Genomic DNA, 17,317 nt, shown 5'->3' on the forward strand with positions numbered 1-17,317 from the left:
GTCTGTGTGGTGTCGCCCGTGCCGGAAGCAATGTTTGCAGTGCCTATATAGGCACCGCCCCTGCATTCTGACTTGAGTTATTTTCTTTGTGCTGGTCAGCGCAGATCCAGACAAAGCTACCCACAATCATTTTTTGACTGGCCTTTTTGTTTTACATTTGTCAGTGTTTTTTCGAGATTTGTCTCCTGGTGTGACAGGGATGTCCACGAAGAAGGCTGGCTTAAAGCCCTGCAGCTCCTGTCACTGGCAAATGCATCAATTTTCGCACCATGCACCCCAAGTCTTTCAGGGATAGATCCCTCAAGCTCCTTTCCGCTCAACGTGCAGCGCCATGACGGTCTCTATCCCGGGATCAGTTGCGGAGCCATCGGTGTTCGTCGCAGTTGAAGTCCTCTTTCGATAAGTCCTACAAGAACCACAAGAAAAAGAAGTGCAAGCAGTCAAAGAGGTCTTTGACTTCATCCTCTTCTCTCAAACCTATCTGACGAGGGAGCATTGTCACTTGAAGCATGGCTCCGCTGTTGAGCCTGCACCTGGGCCATCTATGCCCCTCCCAGAGTTTAAGGGAGCTGGAGCAACCCCACCCAGCTCAGAGAACTTGATGAGGCCATGCACCTCATATTTGGGCGATCTGTCCCCACTGGAGCACCTTTGGGTCTAGTGGGTTCAGGAGGGGCCCCTACTGGTTCCCCGCTGGCTGGTCTGTCTCTGGTACCATTGGGACCTCTTAGATCCACAGATGGATCCGAACCAGTGGCAGTCATACCACCTCGAACTTCCCTGATGCTGGGCCCAATATCAAGGCTGCTGGGGAAGCCGTTCCCATTCTCATCCCCCACCTCCGATATAGATGTGGAGGGGTGTCGCCTGCCGCCGACTGGAGCCTGAGCCCTATTTCAGTGGGTTAGGACTTCCGGAAGATTGGGAGGGGTCACTGGACCCTGAAGAATACCAGCCCCTAGACCCCATCATGGACGAGTGTGAGGAATTGGTGGACGCCAGTGGACTGGACACCTCCCAAAATACTGGCCTGGTCTCTCCTCCTACTGTGACTGTGAAGGAGGGAGCCTCTTTTGATATGGGGGTGAGAAGGAGGCTGTGGTCCTGGACCTTAGCATGCCCTCAGGCTTCTTGACAGAGGTACTTTAGCTGGAAGTTATCCCCTCAGAACCGATGTCCTGTTCGGACCCTGATCCAAGCCCCGCACAGGGGCTCCTGTGAATAGGACAGTTGCCCACTGCCATTGCCTGTTCTGGGGGACCCCAGTTTCCTCACACAGCACTGTCCTCCGTAGAGTTTGTTGGTTAATGCTTCCATTCCCCGTGTAAATCCTACCACCCTACTGGATTGGGACTCCCAAGAGGCTGGATATCTTAGGCAAAAAAATATTTTTTTCTGCCAGCCTTGAACTGTGGTCCGTAAACACTTCGTACATTTTGGGCTGTTAATATCATTTAATTTGTGCTCCGGTGCTACCCATGGTCCTGAAGGAAGCTCGGACCATACTCTCCCAAGTTATGGCAGATGGGAGAGATGCAGCTACGTTCATGATTCAATGTGGCCTTGGCACAAATGAGTTGCTAGGCAGAGTGGTTTCTTTGTCGGTGTCCTTACGATGCCATGGCTGGTTGAGGATGACCGGCTTTCCAGGGGATGTCCATTCTTTGCTTATGGACATCTGGTACAGACTATCTAGCCACAGATTCCTTACCTTATAATTATCCCAAGGCATCAGAACTTCTAAGGACATTTTTTGTTAACATTACCCCTATGTGTTTGTAGGTAGCGCTGTTTTGCTCCTCATGTCATCGTCCATACCGGAGGTGACATGCATGGTGCCACCCCCTTGTGCTGATGTCAGTTTCTTTTTGCAACGTTCCACGCCAGGAGTGCACAGCCACAAAAAACACTGACCACTGGTGTGGAAAACTAGCGCCCTAAAAGGGGGAGAATGAGTGGGTCACCAGATGCGGCGTTACTGAAGGTAAGTAACTTGTTCTTTAGTGGTATTGGTGACTGACAGCAGGAGGACAGATTACATGACATATTATGTTACAAGACTATTTAAAGTTGTATCCAGGGGTTAACATGAAGACATAAAACTCAGTCTGTCAGATTAAACTTCCATGTATACGTTTGCACAAGCGGTATATGCTCATGATAAGTAAAGGAGTCAAACAAGTAGCTCCAGTACATCAGCCATTAACCTCTGAGGGAATTGTGCTAAAGTTGTGGACTTTGTCAGGAGTGTATCTTTTATTGTAGTGTTGTTTCTGTTAACTGGAGCAGCCATTTGAAGCTGCTGTCTCTTCAGCATTGGGAATGCCATTAACTTTTTTTTTGTATATTCACCAGCCTGATAGACTGAGAGTATTTGGTGCACAAAATCGTCAGCATGATGCTCCTGAAAGAAATGTGCCATACAGACCTGGAAGCGGTCTCGGACCAGGAAATCCAAAGATGCCTGTTGAAGAGAGACCTGCAGTCGAAGAAAGAATGCCACCTGAAAAACCCCGAATAGCCTTCCAGCAACCTGCTTCAGACAGACCTGATTACGGTGCTGCACCTGTTTCAGTTAATGAAAACTATTATAGGGGGTTGTCCAACACACTTGGAGAAATTAGGGCTCCCAGGTACCCTACACTATTTTTTATTTTTTATTTTCTCAGAACTCTACCCATAATAGCATGTATGTTGTGTAGTGCAGTTTGGATCTTGGTTGAGTCTTGTTATGTTAACTTTGTTTGATTCAGTTGTTTGTTGTATCTTTCTTTGTGCCATTAACATGGTTTAGCTTATGTGCAATATCAGTAAATTTCATTGTCACAGACATTTGTCTGGTTTACTTTGGGTACTGCAAATGTTAATCTAGATATCTTGTCTCTTCTGATGATTTACCAATCCCAGGAAAGTAAGGCTGGGTTAAACCATATGCATGTATAAACTGCAGCAGTCTTCAAAGCAATTTCATTGGTTATACCCCTTATATCAATTTTAAGGTGACAGGGTTAGCTTATTCGTTATTAGAAGCAGCATTTGTTTATCATAGCCCCAGATATCAGCAGAGTAAGTTGGTACTGGAGTTTTATTTGGTCTGCAATAGTGGTATTTCCATGGTCCTGATGCACCGGGATAAATTTCCATGAATAGATTTACTCACAGGTAGATCTATTTCTATATTTCCGTTTAAGTCACACTTGTATATTATTCACCTTCTTAGATAGAGATTTATACATAGGTTCTAAGCAGGTTCCACAACTGATCCTGCTGTACCCGATTTTTCTGTGTCAGCAGAGATGCCACAGAAAACTGACACCTTCTTTGTGGCTGTGCTGCAGATTATGGTGGCCCAAAGACCTGCAGGTGCCCCCAGTCAGGTCACCGGCAGCATGTCTGTCCTTGGTGTCCTCTGACCCCTTTTAGACCCACTTTGGTACAAGGTTCCATTCTGGCTGCAAAACTTGTGCGTTTCCCTTCCATATTGGCGTGGGTAGCAATGCCACCGGGAGACGATCTAGTTCAGATAACAATTTCAATCAGTGTTTCCCCTTAAGATCACAAAAGCACAGCCAGTCATCATGCATCCTGACTAGTGCCTGTACCATTGAGTAGATGCCACCATTAACTTTTTATCTCTGATTCACAGCAAGGGACACCCCAACAATATAGATGATGATAATGGGAATGCTTGCTACTCCCTCACTACACAGATGCGGGCAGAGGAGGATTTGCAAGCAGCTAGTGGGCTTTACACTAATTCTGCAGTAGGATTTGACTCATTACTTGGGCTGCCAGTGGATGAAAGTGGCTCCTTTATAGTGGTGGGCTTGAGGGCCACTAAGGTTCTGATTTAGAACTACCTTCAGTGAAGACCAAAATGAATATCCTGACGGAAATAGTGCAGCATGGGCCAGCTATTTCTGAGTTCTATTTGTCCTGGGTTTCTTGCCAAATGTCCTACTGCAGAGAGCCTTATGGGTCAGGCCCCAATCAGCAAAGTAAATCATAAATCATCCCCCAAAATTCCTCAAGGGGTGGAACCTAAAAGAGTTGAAGCTTTTGGCAAGTGCATGCCTGACACCTCTAGTCGGATATTAAGCTTGTTTAATGCAGTTTATTTACTGGGATGTTGTACACATGCCCTGTGGGACAAGGCAGTTGGCACTAGTTTCGTACTTCTTGAACTTGTGAGTCCACCCTCATATGCCCTTAGAAGGGCGATGCCTTTTCCCTGAGAAGGCAGACTCTGCATTTAAGTGCTTTAAGAAAATTAGAGCGATGGTGTGTTCCTTGTGTCTGTTGACACCTGCCAAGCAGTTTTCACCCCAATTCATAAAGTTCAGAGGCCATTCCAAAGGGATGGTGTTTTTTTCTCAGACGCAGTCTCCTCAGATGGTACAGTAGTCACCTTTGTTGTTTCATGGTCATGGCCGTGGATGCTGCTCTGGCAGGCACCAGTGGCATCAGTCCTCCTATTCCTCCTTCCCTGCTCCAAGAGACACCAAACTACTTTAGTTTGCCCTTAGTGGTGCACGTCCATCCCATGGGAGACAGAAGCTGTCATGTCCTCCCAAAGTGGGTATCCATTACGTTCTACAAATGGGTCTTATTGATCATTTGACATACCTATAACCTGCCTTTTCTCTTTGCCCTGTCAAATAAGCCCTCTGCATTGGAGTGAATTTCATAGGAACACCTGTGCATTCTCCTCCGAAAGAGGAGAGGGTTGTTACTCTTGCTATTTTCTTGTGCAGAAGGACAGGGTTCTCAGGCCTAAGTTGGACCTTTAGCCTTGTTGGAACAGAAAAGTCCTCTGCATGGTGTGCCCTTGCCCTGAGCGCCCAACTGCACTGTTGTATGGATCCTTAAGACTGATTTTTGTGTTATAGGCAAACATGTAACATGCGTGTGCTCCATGACAACATAGTCCTCTCTTAAGGATTGTGGTCTTGTTGGACAGGGAGGGACACCCAAAGCACTACCCTCATAGAGTTAGAAGGTTACCATCTTCACCAGGAATTAAGCAACACAATCGTGGTGGTGGCAGCATACCGTGTAGTGATCAGTAGTAGTGAACAGGACCTTTTTACCCTGTGTCACTGGAGTGAGGATAACAGGCTCACTCACCTGTTTAAATGTTCTACTACTATGTGCTTAAGTCACCTTTGGCCTCAATCTGCTAGGTGTGGAGTGATGCACAGCGCAAGAGTAGTGACTCTGCTCTGGCTGTATGTGTGCCTAGAAAGAGTACAGCACAGGCATAGAGCAGGATTGTCAGTGCATGTGTGGTAGTGCATATACCGGGTGTATGTATGGCTGTGATCACTATGTGGTATGAAAGATGTAGTGCTGTTAAGCATGTGTGCAATGAGAGCATGTGCTTGGTGTATGAGTGAATACGTGAATTACAATAATGGAAGGGTGAAGTATTGTGCAGCGCAAATGGTGAGTGTGGAGTTTCAGTGCTGAACAGTGTGTGCAGACTAAGCTTGTGTGCTGAATGCATGTGTACACATACAGGTACAATGCATGGAGGTTCTAATGCTGAGCAGTAAGTATGCTATGAGTGTACACTGAGTACATTACATGTAGGACCCTGGGTTGCTTTTTGAGAAGCTCAGGCCTGCCTGATGAAGACATGAGGAGTAGAGGATCAACTAGACAGATCTGTGTATTACTGTATTCCTGTGAACTGGGTAATATACACACTGGAGGGAAAATGAAGAGTCTCCCTTTACTCTTCATAAGACTGCTATTTGATTCAGTGATGGATCAAAAAGAAGGGTTCTGGACACATTTCTGGAAGGGAGATGGGGCTGATAAGGGAATCATAAAGTGTAAGGCTGGGGATCTGGAATAAACCTTTTAATGCACATATCACTGTGGCTGACATCTAACTGTGAACTCTGTGGGACAATCAGCTTTGGATACTTGCCTACTGTGACAGACATCTTTCATGAGGAAAAAAGAAAGAGAGAAACGTCCATTTCAAAAGAAACAGAACTCCACCATAAAACTTTAAAGACTCCTACCCTAAATCACATTTGGTGTCTGGAAAAGTACTATAAGAAGGGGAGGTTGAGTCCTCAAAATTGTGTTATCAGCCAAGCAGCCAGATGGACTGTGTGAGATAGGTAAGCTCTGCAAGAGTTCTGCCTGTGACCAGGACTGGGGGCAAAGCCTGCTCCCTGGGAAACAAATGTTCACATGCCCTGCAGCCTGGAGCACCAACGCCCGCCTGCTTGCCAAGACCAGTGTGCCCTATGAGGAAGAGGAGAGTATTGGAGGGAGCAAGGTCCAGTCGGGATCCCTACAATGAGGACTCCCTGTGCGAGGTGTGAGGGTTCAGCTGAGCACCGATTGGGCCATCGCCTAGGTGCAGTATTGTTTTTGGCAACCACCGTATGCCAGGAAAGAGCTTCCTTAGAGTGAGCCAACCATTGAGTGCCAAGCTGGTCTTGCTAAGGCTATTCTGCTGTGGTGCAGTGACCCTGCTAGAGGAGGCCACTAGTAAAGTTAATACTTCGAAGAGTTCCAAGACTCATAACTGTCTGGTCTGGGGCATTTGTGCTGGAAGAGCCTGCCACCTATTACCACGTACTCCAGCAACCCAATATGCCAGGAGGGGTGCTAGTACCAGCAGGATTCGGGCCATCGCCCGAAAGATAAACTGAGGCTATGATTGCCGTGTTGGTTCCACACTGCGAGGGAACCTCTCCCATTCATCACTGAGAACTGCTGGAGACACCATGAACACCATCACGCCTTCGCAGGCTCTAGCAACGTACTGAAGAAATAATTCTTCTCGCCTCCCCCACCCCACCCCACAGGGTAATAGCCAACTTACTGCATCTCTGCAAGCTAGGAGCTGCTCCGAGAACAGAGAGAACTGTATCGCTGGTGCTGTTGCATGGCTTGTGAGCTCCCCGACTACTCTGAACTGAGCAGGACTCACGGCTGCTCATTGAAGGCACCCACTTCACTGTTGAGGTATTCTGCGCTGCGAGAGCAGGTGAGACGTGAATTGTTGGGACCCAGGGGACTCACTACTCATTGTGCTGCAGCACCGTAGACACCTTTCACTAAACTCCTTAAGAGTCAAAGGGGAACTCTTGAGTACGGCCCAATAGTGAGCATTTCCTGGATGTGACCACAGGTAAATGAGGAATAACCCTGCACATGTTAAACGAAGGAATGTGGGACAGGGATTTGCCAGACAGCTACTAGAGCCCCGACCTCAAGGGGTCAGTGTTATTCCTTGTGAATGTTGTATTATTTTGTGTTTGTAGAGTTAGAAATAAATTAGTGCTTTTTCTTCTTAAAGCAGGTATTTGGCTGGACACCGATTTATTGTTCATACTGTTTGCACTTTGAGTTATGAGTCATGTTTACTGACCTGCATCTACATCCCCCGAGGAAACATGGACTGCTCAACCACAGCTGCTACTGCCAGTCAAATGCAGAAGAGTTTTTTGGCCCAGTTGAGCAGGATCCATAGTAAATTGAGCCCCAGGAGTAAAAAGCCTCAAATACCACGGTTGGGTCCAGTTAATTCTATGTGCCCTGTGGCCCCCTGGAAGGTGTTCTGACAGGCCTCTAAAAGCATTCCTATGGAAGATAAAAATGACAGATTTTCACACCGGCCCAACTCCTGTCTGTCCTGAACCTGGGTGACTGATGGTTTCCTTGAACATGCAGGTACCATATTTTCATATACCCATCTTGCACTCGCATAGGCATTATGTGCTATTCAAGGTAGACCAGGAGCATTTCCAGTTTGCCTTGTATCCCTTTGGCCTAACTAAAGCCTCTCGGCTGATCCTTCGGAGGTCAGGAATAGCCGTTTTTCTCTACCCTGAAGACTAGCTGTTAAAGGCAGGCCTGCTACAGTCGTAGAACGCTGGCTTGGTGTTTGGTGTGCACCTATGGTGTTATCACCTTATACCAGGTCCAAGTACCCCCTATTAGAGAAGTGTAGGTAGTGTCTAGGAAGCCAGTGCTCTCTATAGGTAGCTGTGGATGAGCAGCGAAGACTTATCTAGGAGACATGCAAAGCTTATGCAATACCACTATAGTCACACAGCACCTACACACATGAAAGAACCACACAGTGTTACTATAATAAAGTACCTTTATTTTTGTAACACAAATACTAAAATACTGTATAGGCAATGCCCCAACTGGAGATAGGTAGACACTATTACAGGGAGTGCAGAATTATTAGGCAAATGAGTATTTTGACCACATCATCCTCTTTATGCATGTTGTCTTACTCCAAGCTGTATAGGCTCGAAAGCCTACTACCAATTAAGCATATTAGGTGATGTGCATCTCTGTAATGAGAAGGGGTGTGGTCTAATGACATCAACACCCTATATCAGGTGTGCATAATTATTAGGCAACTTCCTTTCCTTTGGCAAAATGGGTCAAAAGAAGGACTTGACAGGCTCAGAAAAGTCAAAAATAGTGAGATATCATGCAGAGGGATACAGCACTCTTAAAATTGCAAAGCTTCTGAAGCGTGATCATCGAACAATCAAGCGTTTCATTCAAAATAGTCAACAGGGTCGCAAGAAGCGTGTGGAAAAACCAAGGCGCAAAATAACTGCCCATGAACTGAGAAAAGTCAAGCGTGCAGCTGCCACGATGCCACTTGCCACCAGTTTGGCCATATTTCAGAGCTGCAACATCACTGGAGTGCCCAAAAGCACAAGGTGTGCAATACTCAGAGACATGGCCAAGGTAAGAAAGGCTGAAAGACGACCACCACTGAACAAGACACACAAGCTGAAACGTCAAGACTGGGCCAAGAAATATCTCAAGACTGATTTTTCTAAGGTTTTATGGACTGATGAAATGAGAGTGAGTCTTGATGGGCCAGATGGATGGGCCCGTGGCTGGATTGGTAAAGGGCAGAGAGCTCCAGTCCGACTCAGACGCCAGCAAGGTGGAGGTGGAGTACTGGTTTGGGCTGGTATCATCAAAGATGAGCTTGTGGGGCCTTTTCGGGTTGAGGATGGAGTCAAGCTCAACTCCCAGTCCTACTGCCAGTTCCTGGAAGACACCTTCTTCAAGCAGTGGTACAGGAAGAAGTCTGCATCCTTCAAGAAAAACATGATTTTCATGCAGGACAATGCTCCATCACACGCGTCCAAGTACTCCACAGCGTGGCTGGCAAGAAAGGGTACAAAAGAAGGAAATCTAATTACATGGCCTCCTTGTTCACCTGATCTGAACCCCATTGAGAACCTGTGGTCCATCATCAAATGTGAGATTTACAAGGAGGGAAAACAGTACACCTCTCTGAACAGTGTCTGGGAGGCTGTGGTTGCTGCTGCACGCAATGTTGATGGTGAACAGATCAAAACACTGACAGAATCCATGGATGGCAGGCTTTTGAGTGTCCTTGCAAAGAAAGGTGGCTATATTGGTCACTGATTTGTTTTTGTTTTGTTTTTGAATGTCAGAAATGTATATTTGTGAATGTTGAGATGTTATATTGGTTTCACTGGTAATAATAAATAATTGAAATGGGTATATATTTTTTTTTGTTAAGTTGCCTAATAATTATGCACAGTAATAGTCACATGCACACACAGATATCCCCCTAACATAGCTAAAACTAAAAACAAACTAAAAACTACTTCCAAAAATATTCAGCTTTGATATTAATGAGTTTTTTGGGTTCATTGAGAAAATGGTTGTTGTTCAATAATAAAATTAATCCTCAAAAATACAACTTGCCTAATAATTCTGCACTCCCTGTATATACACATTAACAATCAGTAAATAGCATAGAATGCATTAGACATTGGTAAAAGCAATGCAAATAGTGAGGGCCAAACCATATACGAAAAAAGTGGAATGCCAGAGGCAGCCCCACACCCAAGCATGTGGAATCAGGAGAAGGGAGCTGGAGGAACTAGGAACCCCAAAAGGTTAGCACCAGAGTGCCCCCCCAGCGACCAGGAGAGGAGGGGGGCTTTGGAAAAGGATTGTGCAAGACCCAGACAAGACTGAAAGAACCCGAAGGTGGATCCTGACAGAAAAGGACCTGCAAAGGAAGGGGACCAAGTCCAGTTCAAGATGGAGTGTCCGGTAGTGGCAGGAGCCACTACCTACTTTTCTTTGGATGCAGGACCAAGTCGACGGTGGATGAAGAAGATCAGCAGTGCAGCACAGGAGCAGAAGAGGAATTCCAGAAGTGATGCAGATCCCAAGTCGGCGGTCGTGATGCTGTCAGTCAGTGGTGCTGGAATACCACCAACAAGCCTTGGCAAATGCAAGAGTCGGAGAAGAAGGTTTTGCAAGGCTGAATAGGACCAGCAAGATACAGGGGACTCGGGCCAAGGAGGGGAGACCCGGGTCACACTCAGCAGTTGGGAGAGTTGCGAGAAGAGGAGGCAGCCCCCACAGTTGACCCATGGGCAGAAGGCACAGGAGTCTCAGTGAGGCCCAATCAGCACATCTGAATAAGTGTCCAACGTCTCCGGAGGAGCAGGCAGGAGACTGTCCATCGCAGAAAGGCTGTGGGCTATTCAGAGCCTGAAGATCCCTTGGAGAATGAACAAACAAGCCTTGCTAGCTGCAAGAGTTCCGGTGCACAGGGGTACTGTCTTGCAAGGAGAGACAAGGGCTTACTGTCTCGCAAGTTGGACAGCTGGTACAGAGGACCGAAGGGACCACTCCAGACCACCACCTGTGATGCAGGATCCACGCAGCTCCGGAGGAGAGAAGATCCACGCAGCTAGCCGCTGTTGCAGTTGGTGCCTGCGGATGCATGGGAGTGACTCCTTCACTCCAAGGGAGATTCCTTCTTACTTCTTGTGCAGGCTTAAGACTCGTCACCCTCAGAGGATACACATTCAGGGAAATGTTGCAGTTGCTGGAACGAGCCAGAGAAACAATGTTGCAGAGCAGAGTCATCGCTGAAGTTGCAGATTGTCGGTTCCTGGAGGGTCCAGTTGGAGTCCCAGTTGCCAGAAATGAATTAAATGTTGCAGATGAGTCCTCCTGGAATCTTGCATGTCCAATCTGAGGACCCACTCAAAAGGGAGACCCTAAATAGCCCAGGAAGGGGGGATTGGTCAACTAGCAGGGTGACTACATATGTGGAGGGGGCTGTGATGCCACCTGCCTGACCTGGCCACTCAGATGCTCCCAGGGGCCTCTGCCCACCTTGGATTCAAGATGGCAGAATCAAGTGGCCAGCTGGAGGAGTTCTGGGCACTACCCCTGGTGTGGGGATGAACAGGGGAATGGTCACTCCCTTTCCATTGTCCAGTTTTGTGCCAGAGCAGGGACTTAGGATCCCTGGACTGGTGCAAACCGGTTTATGCAAGGAGGGTACCAAATGTGCCCTTCAAAGCGTACTGGTGGCATGGAGAGGCTACCCCTTCCAAGGCACATAACACCTATTTCCAAGGGAGAGGGTGTTACCTCCCTCTTCCTCAGGAAATCCTTTGTTCTGCCTTCCTCTGCCTGAGCTGGTCAAGCAGCAGGAGGGCAGAAACCTGTCTCAAGGGTGGCAGCAGCGTGGGCGGCCTGGAAATCCCCAGTAGGCTAGTAGGAGCAATGCTGCGGGTCCTCTAAGAAGCCCCCAGAGTGCATGGAATCATACAACCAATATTGGCAACAGTATTGTGGTATGATTCTGACATGTTTGATAACAAACATGCCCATGTTCAGAGTTACCATTATGTAGCTGAACACAGGCCATTGTCCAATGCACGGGTAAAATGGCTTCACTGCACTTCCAGTTTAATGGAGCTGGAGTTCATACACATGCAGGGGTTCCCTCACACAGAGGTACCTGCACTCTGCCCTCTGGACTAGGACGGCCTACAATAGGGGATGACTTATAGTGACATTGTGAAGTGACCTGTAATGAAAGGGTGCATGTACCTTTTCACACAGGCTGCAATGGCAGGCCTGCAGACACCTTTTGTATGGGCTCCCGTGGTTGGCACAATACATGCTGCAGCCGACGGGGAACCCCTGGTGCCCCAATGCCCTGGGTGCCTAAGTACCATATACTAGGGACTCATATGTGGGCACCAGTATGCCAATTGTGGGGTGTGCAAAGTCCTAAACACCCAAATTTAGAGGAAGGGAGCACAGGCACTGGGGTCCTGGTTAGCAGGATCCCAGTGAATACAGTGAAAACACACCGACAGCAGGCAAAAAGTGGTGGTAACCAGCCAAAAAGAGAGTACTTTCCTACAACAGTCAATTGTAGACGATATCCAAGTGACTGCAAACCTCCTGACATCACTGGACATCTACCAACAAGATGAAGTTGCACCTGACTCGTTCTTTGAGGCCTCTATTCATGAAAGCTATCCTCAACGCGAGTCCTGGATATTTTAATCTCAGTTACGGATCTCAGTGAGAGCATCTCAGAGGCTTCTTGGGCTGTTATCCTCATGCATCCTCCTTGTTAGTTGTGCCAGGTGGCACATGTAGGTTTGCAATGGAATGTGCAGCTCCAGTGTGTCCAGCGTCAAGGAAATATTTTGGATGCCTTTCAAATTTTGGAGGAAGCTATTATCACTGTTGGCTGCGCACACAAATTTGGTCCAGTGCCAGGTCCCTCTTCCTTCCCCACTCTACCTGACAGTGGTGGCGGATGGGTCACTGCTGGCATTGGGTGGCCATGTGGTGGAGTTGTAGATCACAGGAATGGCTCCAATGGAAGTCTAGTTTCATATCATTCTTTTGGAAGTTGCAGGCTATTTGTCGAGTTAGGAAGACCGTCCTGCCATTAAAGGAATTCTGGTGCAGGGTTTTATGGACAACACCACCACTGTGTGGTATCGCACCAACCAGGGGGGATTGGGGTCCTGGGTCCTGTGTCAGAAGGCTCTTCACCTCAACGCCAGGGTATTTCCCTAATCTGATAGAGACATCAGATTTCTTTACGCGCCATCAGAGCCTATCTGGAAGAGCTACTTTAATACTTTTTTGACTGCCTTTCTGCCTTTTTTTTTTTTCTTTACTTTTTGACAATATTTTTCAGGCAGTCTTACTTCCAGTGTGCCTTAGGAATGTTACCTAAAAAGCTGCAAGTTTTAAGCACTGTGGAGCTGGTCATAGACAGATGTCTGTGACAAACCCCTACTTGGTTTGCTTGTTTGCTTGATATGGTCTGGAACCAGACCATATCTCTAATGCCTGCCCTGACTGTCGTCCGATGAACCCCAAAGGTGTCTGGGAGTGCATTCTGAAGCTCCTAGTCGCTCAGCACCAAATGACTCTGCACTGGTGCAGGTCTTGATTTTGGTTGCGTTGACAGTCCAGGGCCTGCTCTAAGAGTATTTGCCGAGATCAAACTCTTTGTTGGAAAAGTTCCATCAGAAGAAGTTGACCAGGAAATCAACTTGCTCCTTGACTTCACTGCCTCGGTCCAAGTCATCGGATGACACATTGGAGTGATGCCACAAATCTAGGCCCCGCTCCCCCATGTCTACCGCAGAACCTGAGTCTGCTCTGTGCTTCCCAGAATGTCCTGGAGTGACCTCTGCCCAATTGAAGTAGTTTTATCAGGCTATGCACATCATCTTTTGGTGAGCCGACCCCTTTGGAGCAGCTTCGGGCCCCATGGTTCAAAAGGTGTCCCTTCTTGGGGTTCCTGCTGTCAGGTTTGCCCTCTCTGCCAATCGGGCTCTTTGTATCCATTCCCAGCTCCGACTGGGCCCTGGTCGCAAATCCAAGACCTTCCCCGGAACCTGGTCCAGTGATTCCATTCCCTATACCAACACCCGATACTTCACAGTGCCAACCCCATTGTAATTCCTGACTCTGATACTGAGCCGGACTGGCATCATCTGATGTAGACTCCGGCACAGACAGGATGAAGACCTTCTGGGTCGGAAACAGTGCCTCTGTTTTTGACAGGCCTTGAGAGGAATATGTTTGGGGTGCTTGTGAGGATCTATATGGCTACCCTGACTTCCTTGAGGAGCCCTTCACCGAGGATAACTGGCATGAGGAACTGGCTGATGCCAATGGTCAGGACACCTCACCAGACAATGGCCTGGTCTCTCCTTCTAGTGGGCTATGGAGGAAGAAGCTTCTTTTGCGATGGTGGTGTGGAGGGCAGTTGAGATACTGTACCTTATGCTGCCCTTGGTTGCAGTCAAGACCAATGTCCAGAAGTGGTGTTCCAACCTGGGGTATACCCCACGGAACCTTAACTCTCCTCCAATGAGGCCCTCACTGATGTCCTGTTCATGACCTTGGTCAAGCCCTGTACGGACACTCCTGTGCACAGAATGATCACCCTCTGTCTCCGATACCTCCACCCTTCTCCAGGGGATCCAGTTTTTCTTACCCAGCACCCCACCTCTTAGAGCCTGATCGTACAGGCCTCACCCTCCAAGGTTAACACTGGTGAGTTCCCTACCATGTCACGGATAGGGAATCCAAGAGGCTGGAAGCCTTCGGCAAGAGGATTTTCTCTTCCACCAGCCTTGCACTGCAGTCATGAACACTGCATGCCTCATGGTCCGGTACACCCGCAGAGTGTTGTACTAGGTCATGCAAGTGCTTCCCATGGTCTCAGACCAGACCTGAGCCAGGCTATTGCCGATGGCAGGGATGCAACAAAGTTCACAATATGCAGCAGACTGGCCACAACATACTTGTTGGGTGAAGTGATTGCTTCATTTGTGGTGCTCTGTCGATATGACTGGCTGAGGTCAACTTTCTTCTCGTGGGATGTCCAACCATCCTTTATGGACATGGCCTTTGATGGCACTCACCTGTCCTGCAATAAGCCAGATTTAAAGCTTGAGCCCTTCAAGGACAGCAAGGCCACCACCCAGTCGTTGGGACTTTCCAAGCCCCCTTGTCATCCTCATTCTGGATCCAGTGCACCGCCCTGCTGGCAGTCTATAACCTCGGACAAGTGGGTGCTCCAAATTGTTCCACTGGGTATTCCCTTTGTAGGGAGCTGGGTTCTGGTTGCAGTAATTCCCCCCCCCCCCACTTCCTCTCTTGGTTTTTAGATGCAACTTCAACTGAAGTGCACTGGGTTCCTGCTAACCAAATCCCCAGTGCCAGTGTTCCTTCCCTAAAACAAGGCACCTGGGGCCATATTTACGTAGCTATTTTCTTGTTGCAAACAGCCCGATTCGCATGGACCCACTGCCTACTCTGGAAAAAATGAAAAGGAAACTTCATATTTTTTGTAATTTTTTTTTTTAATGCATTCCATTTTCCTTTAAGGAAAACGGAACGCATTTAAAAAAAAAAAAAAACTGATTTATTTAAAAAGCAGTCACATACATGGTTGTCTGCTGTCCCCAACAGGCCACCATCCCTGTTAGTGTGGCCTTTCCCAAATGGGTCGCAAATTGCAACCTGCCTCATGAATATTAATGAGGCAGGTCCCTTGCCACCCATTTGGGAATCATTAACAGCATCTGACACACTGTTTTACATCAGATTTTGCGACTCCCTAAGTCTCGTGATTTGTGAATCACAAAACCAGACCTACATACATCTGGCTCCTGGTCACTTGATCCCCAAGTGACCAGGCCCTTCAGCCCCCTATAAGTTCCTAGTAAATGGTACCCCTGGTACTTAAGGCATGTGTACTGAAGAGGGCCCCTCAGAGCTGCAGCACAACTTGTGCCACTTTGAGGGACCCAGCACCAACCTTATGCAGTCTACCATTGCAGGCTGAGTGACCAGGTGCTTCCAAAATTGAAAACATGACATGGCACGCAGCCATGTCCCCTAAACACTGCATGCAATATAATAAATTGCCCCTCTAGCAGACCTTACAGCCTTAAGACAGGGAGCATTATAGTACATGTGAGTGCATATCTGCAAGAGCATGTATGCCCCTTCTATGTCTTTGTCGCTTCTCAGACATAGTAAGTTTATAGGGAAGCCATTTTAAAGGCATGTGCTGGACACTGGTCACTACGAGTTCCCCAGCTCACATGATCACTTCTCTGAATCCTGGGATGGTTGGTGTCAAACATCTCAGAATAATAAACCCACACTGATTCTAGTGATGGAGTTATTAATAAATGCTCACAGGGGGCACCTTAGAGGTGCCCCCTGAAAACCTACCAGCTACTAGTGTGTTGACTGACTGGACCGGACCAGTTCAGCCACCACAGACGTGTTTCTGGACCCCTACAGTGAGAGCCAGTGCTCTTGAGGCCCAGAGACAAAATGCTGCACTGGGCACAGGTCTAACCTCATCTGCCAGGCAGGATGGACATTCCAGGTCGGGGAGCTTCAAAGACCTTTGTAATGCAACCCAGGTCTCTCCAGATTGTGAAGATGACCAACCCCCGTCCTAACCCCACTTTTGGATGCAACACAGGTGGGAAAATTTGTTAAATTAGGAGGAGTGCCCACTTTATGCCAGTCCCACCCCTAAGGTGGACGCACTGAAGTGGACACTACCTTTTAAATTTCTCCATCTTGTTTGGAAGGAATGTAGGTCACTAGGGTTAGGATTATGCCCACTTCCCAAATGAAGGGACCATAGAAAGGTTGTAGCCACCCTAAAGGTGAGTAACCCATTGGCTACCACCTGGCACTGCCTGTAACACCCCTAAAATCAGTATTTAGGTGGCACCCCTGTGTAGGAGACTGGCTCAGTATATGGTGTGCATCTATAGGCGAGGCACCCTGTACTGAGTCCAGGCAACCCTTAGTGATAGTGTACGAGGTTCTAGATAACCAGAGATCTCAAAGGGGTAGCTGTGGAGAGCTGCTAAGGGTTATTTAGGATGGTGTAAAGCAGTTGCAAATACCACACAGGTCAATCAGTGATGTACACACAGGAAAGAACCACACCAGTGTTTGATAAATATTCTGTATTTATAGTAACACACACACACACTAGAACTAACTTTGGTATATCGCCTAACCGGAGATATGATCAAACAACAATATACTTTAAAAAAAAAGGTATGTGCTGGCTTATAAGAACATGTGCCCTTGGGGGCTGACCCACTGACATTACCTGAAAATCATGGTTGGCCACAAGGATTTTCAGTTCACTGTGTTCCCCGCCTTACCAACACCCCTTGGGTAAGTGGTGGTGGTCACAGCCCATCTGCAGAGGGCAGGGTTTCCATTTTTCCCCTACCTTGATGACTGGCTGTTGAAGGCCTGCTTACCCCAGGCAGCTGTCACCCACCTCCAGACTATGGTAGACCTCCTGTATTCACTGAGGTTCAACAATAAATGTGCCGAAGTCACACTTGATTTCCTCTCAGATGCTCCCTTTCATCAGAGCCATTTTGGACACAGTGCAATTATGTGCCTATCCTCCAAAGAGGTGACATCA

At 47.7% G+C, this 17,317-nt stretch overlaps 1 protein-coding gene across 2 annotated transcripts in view; it reads left to right on the forward strand.

The window, feature by feature from the left end:
* The window catches only part of CSPP1 (centrosome and spindle pole associated protein 1), a 976,424-nt gene that overhangs the window by 306,631 nt on the left and 652,476 nt on the right, over positions 1-17,317 (forward strand). For both annotated transcript variants that reach the window (XM_069220290.1, XM_069220291.1), the window contains one exon: positions 2,356-2,633. In XM_069220290.1, coding sequence (XP_069076391.1) covers positions 2,356-2,633 — 278 coding nt within the window. The remainder of the gene's footprint in view (positions 1-2,355; positions 2,634-17,317) is intronic.

This window comes from Pleurodeles waltl, chromosome 2_2, assembly GCF_031143425.1.
Source record: "Pleurodeles waltl isolate 20211129_DDA chromosome 2_2, aPleWal1.hap1.20221129, whole genome shotgun sequence".
Lineage (NCBI taxonomy): Eukaryota > Metazoa > Chordata > Amphibia > Caudata > Salamandridae > Pleurodeles > Pleurodeles waltl.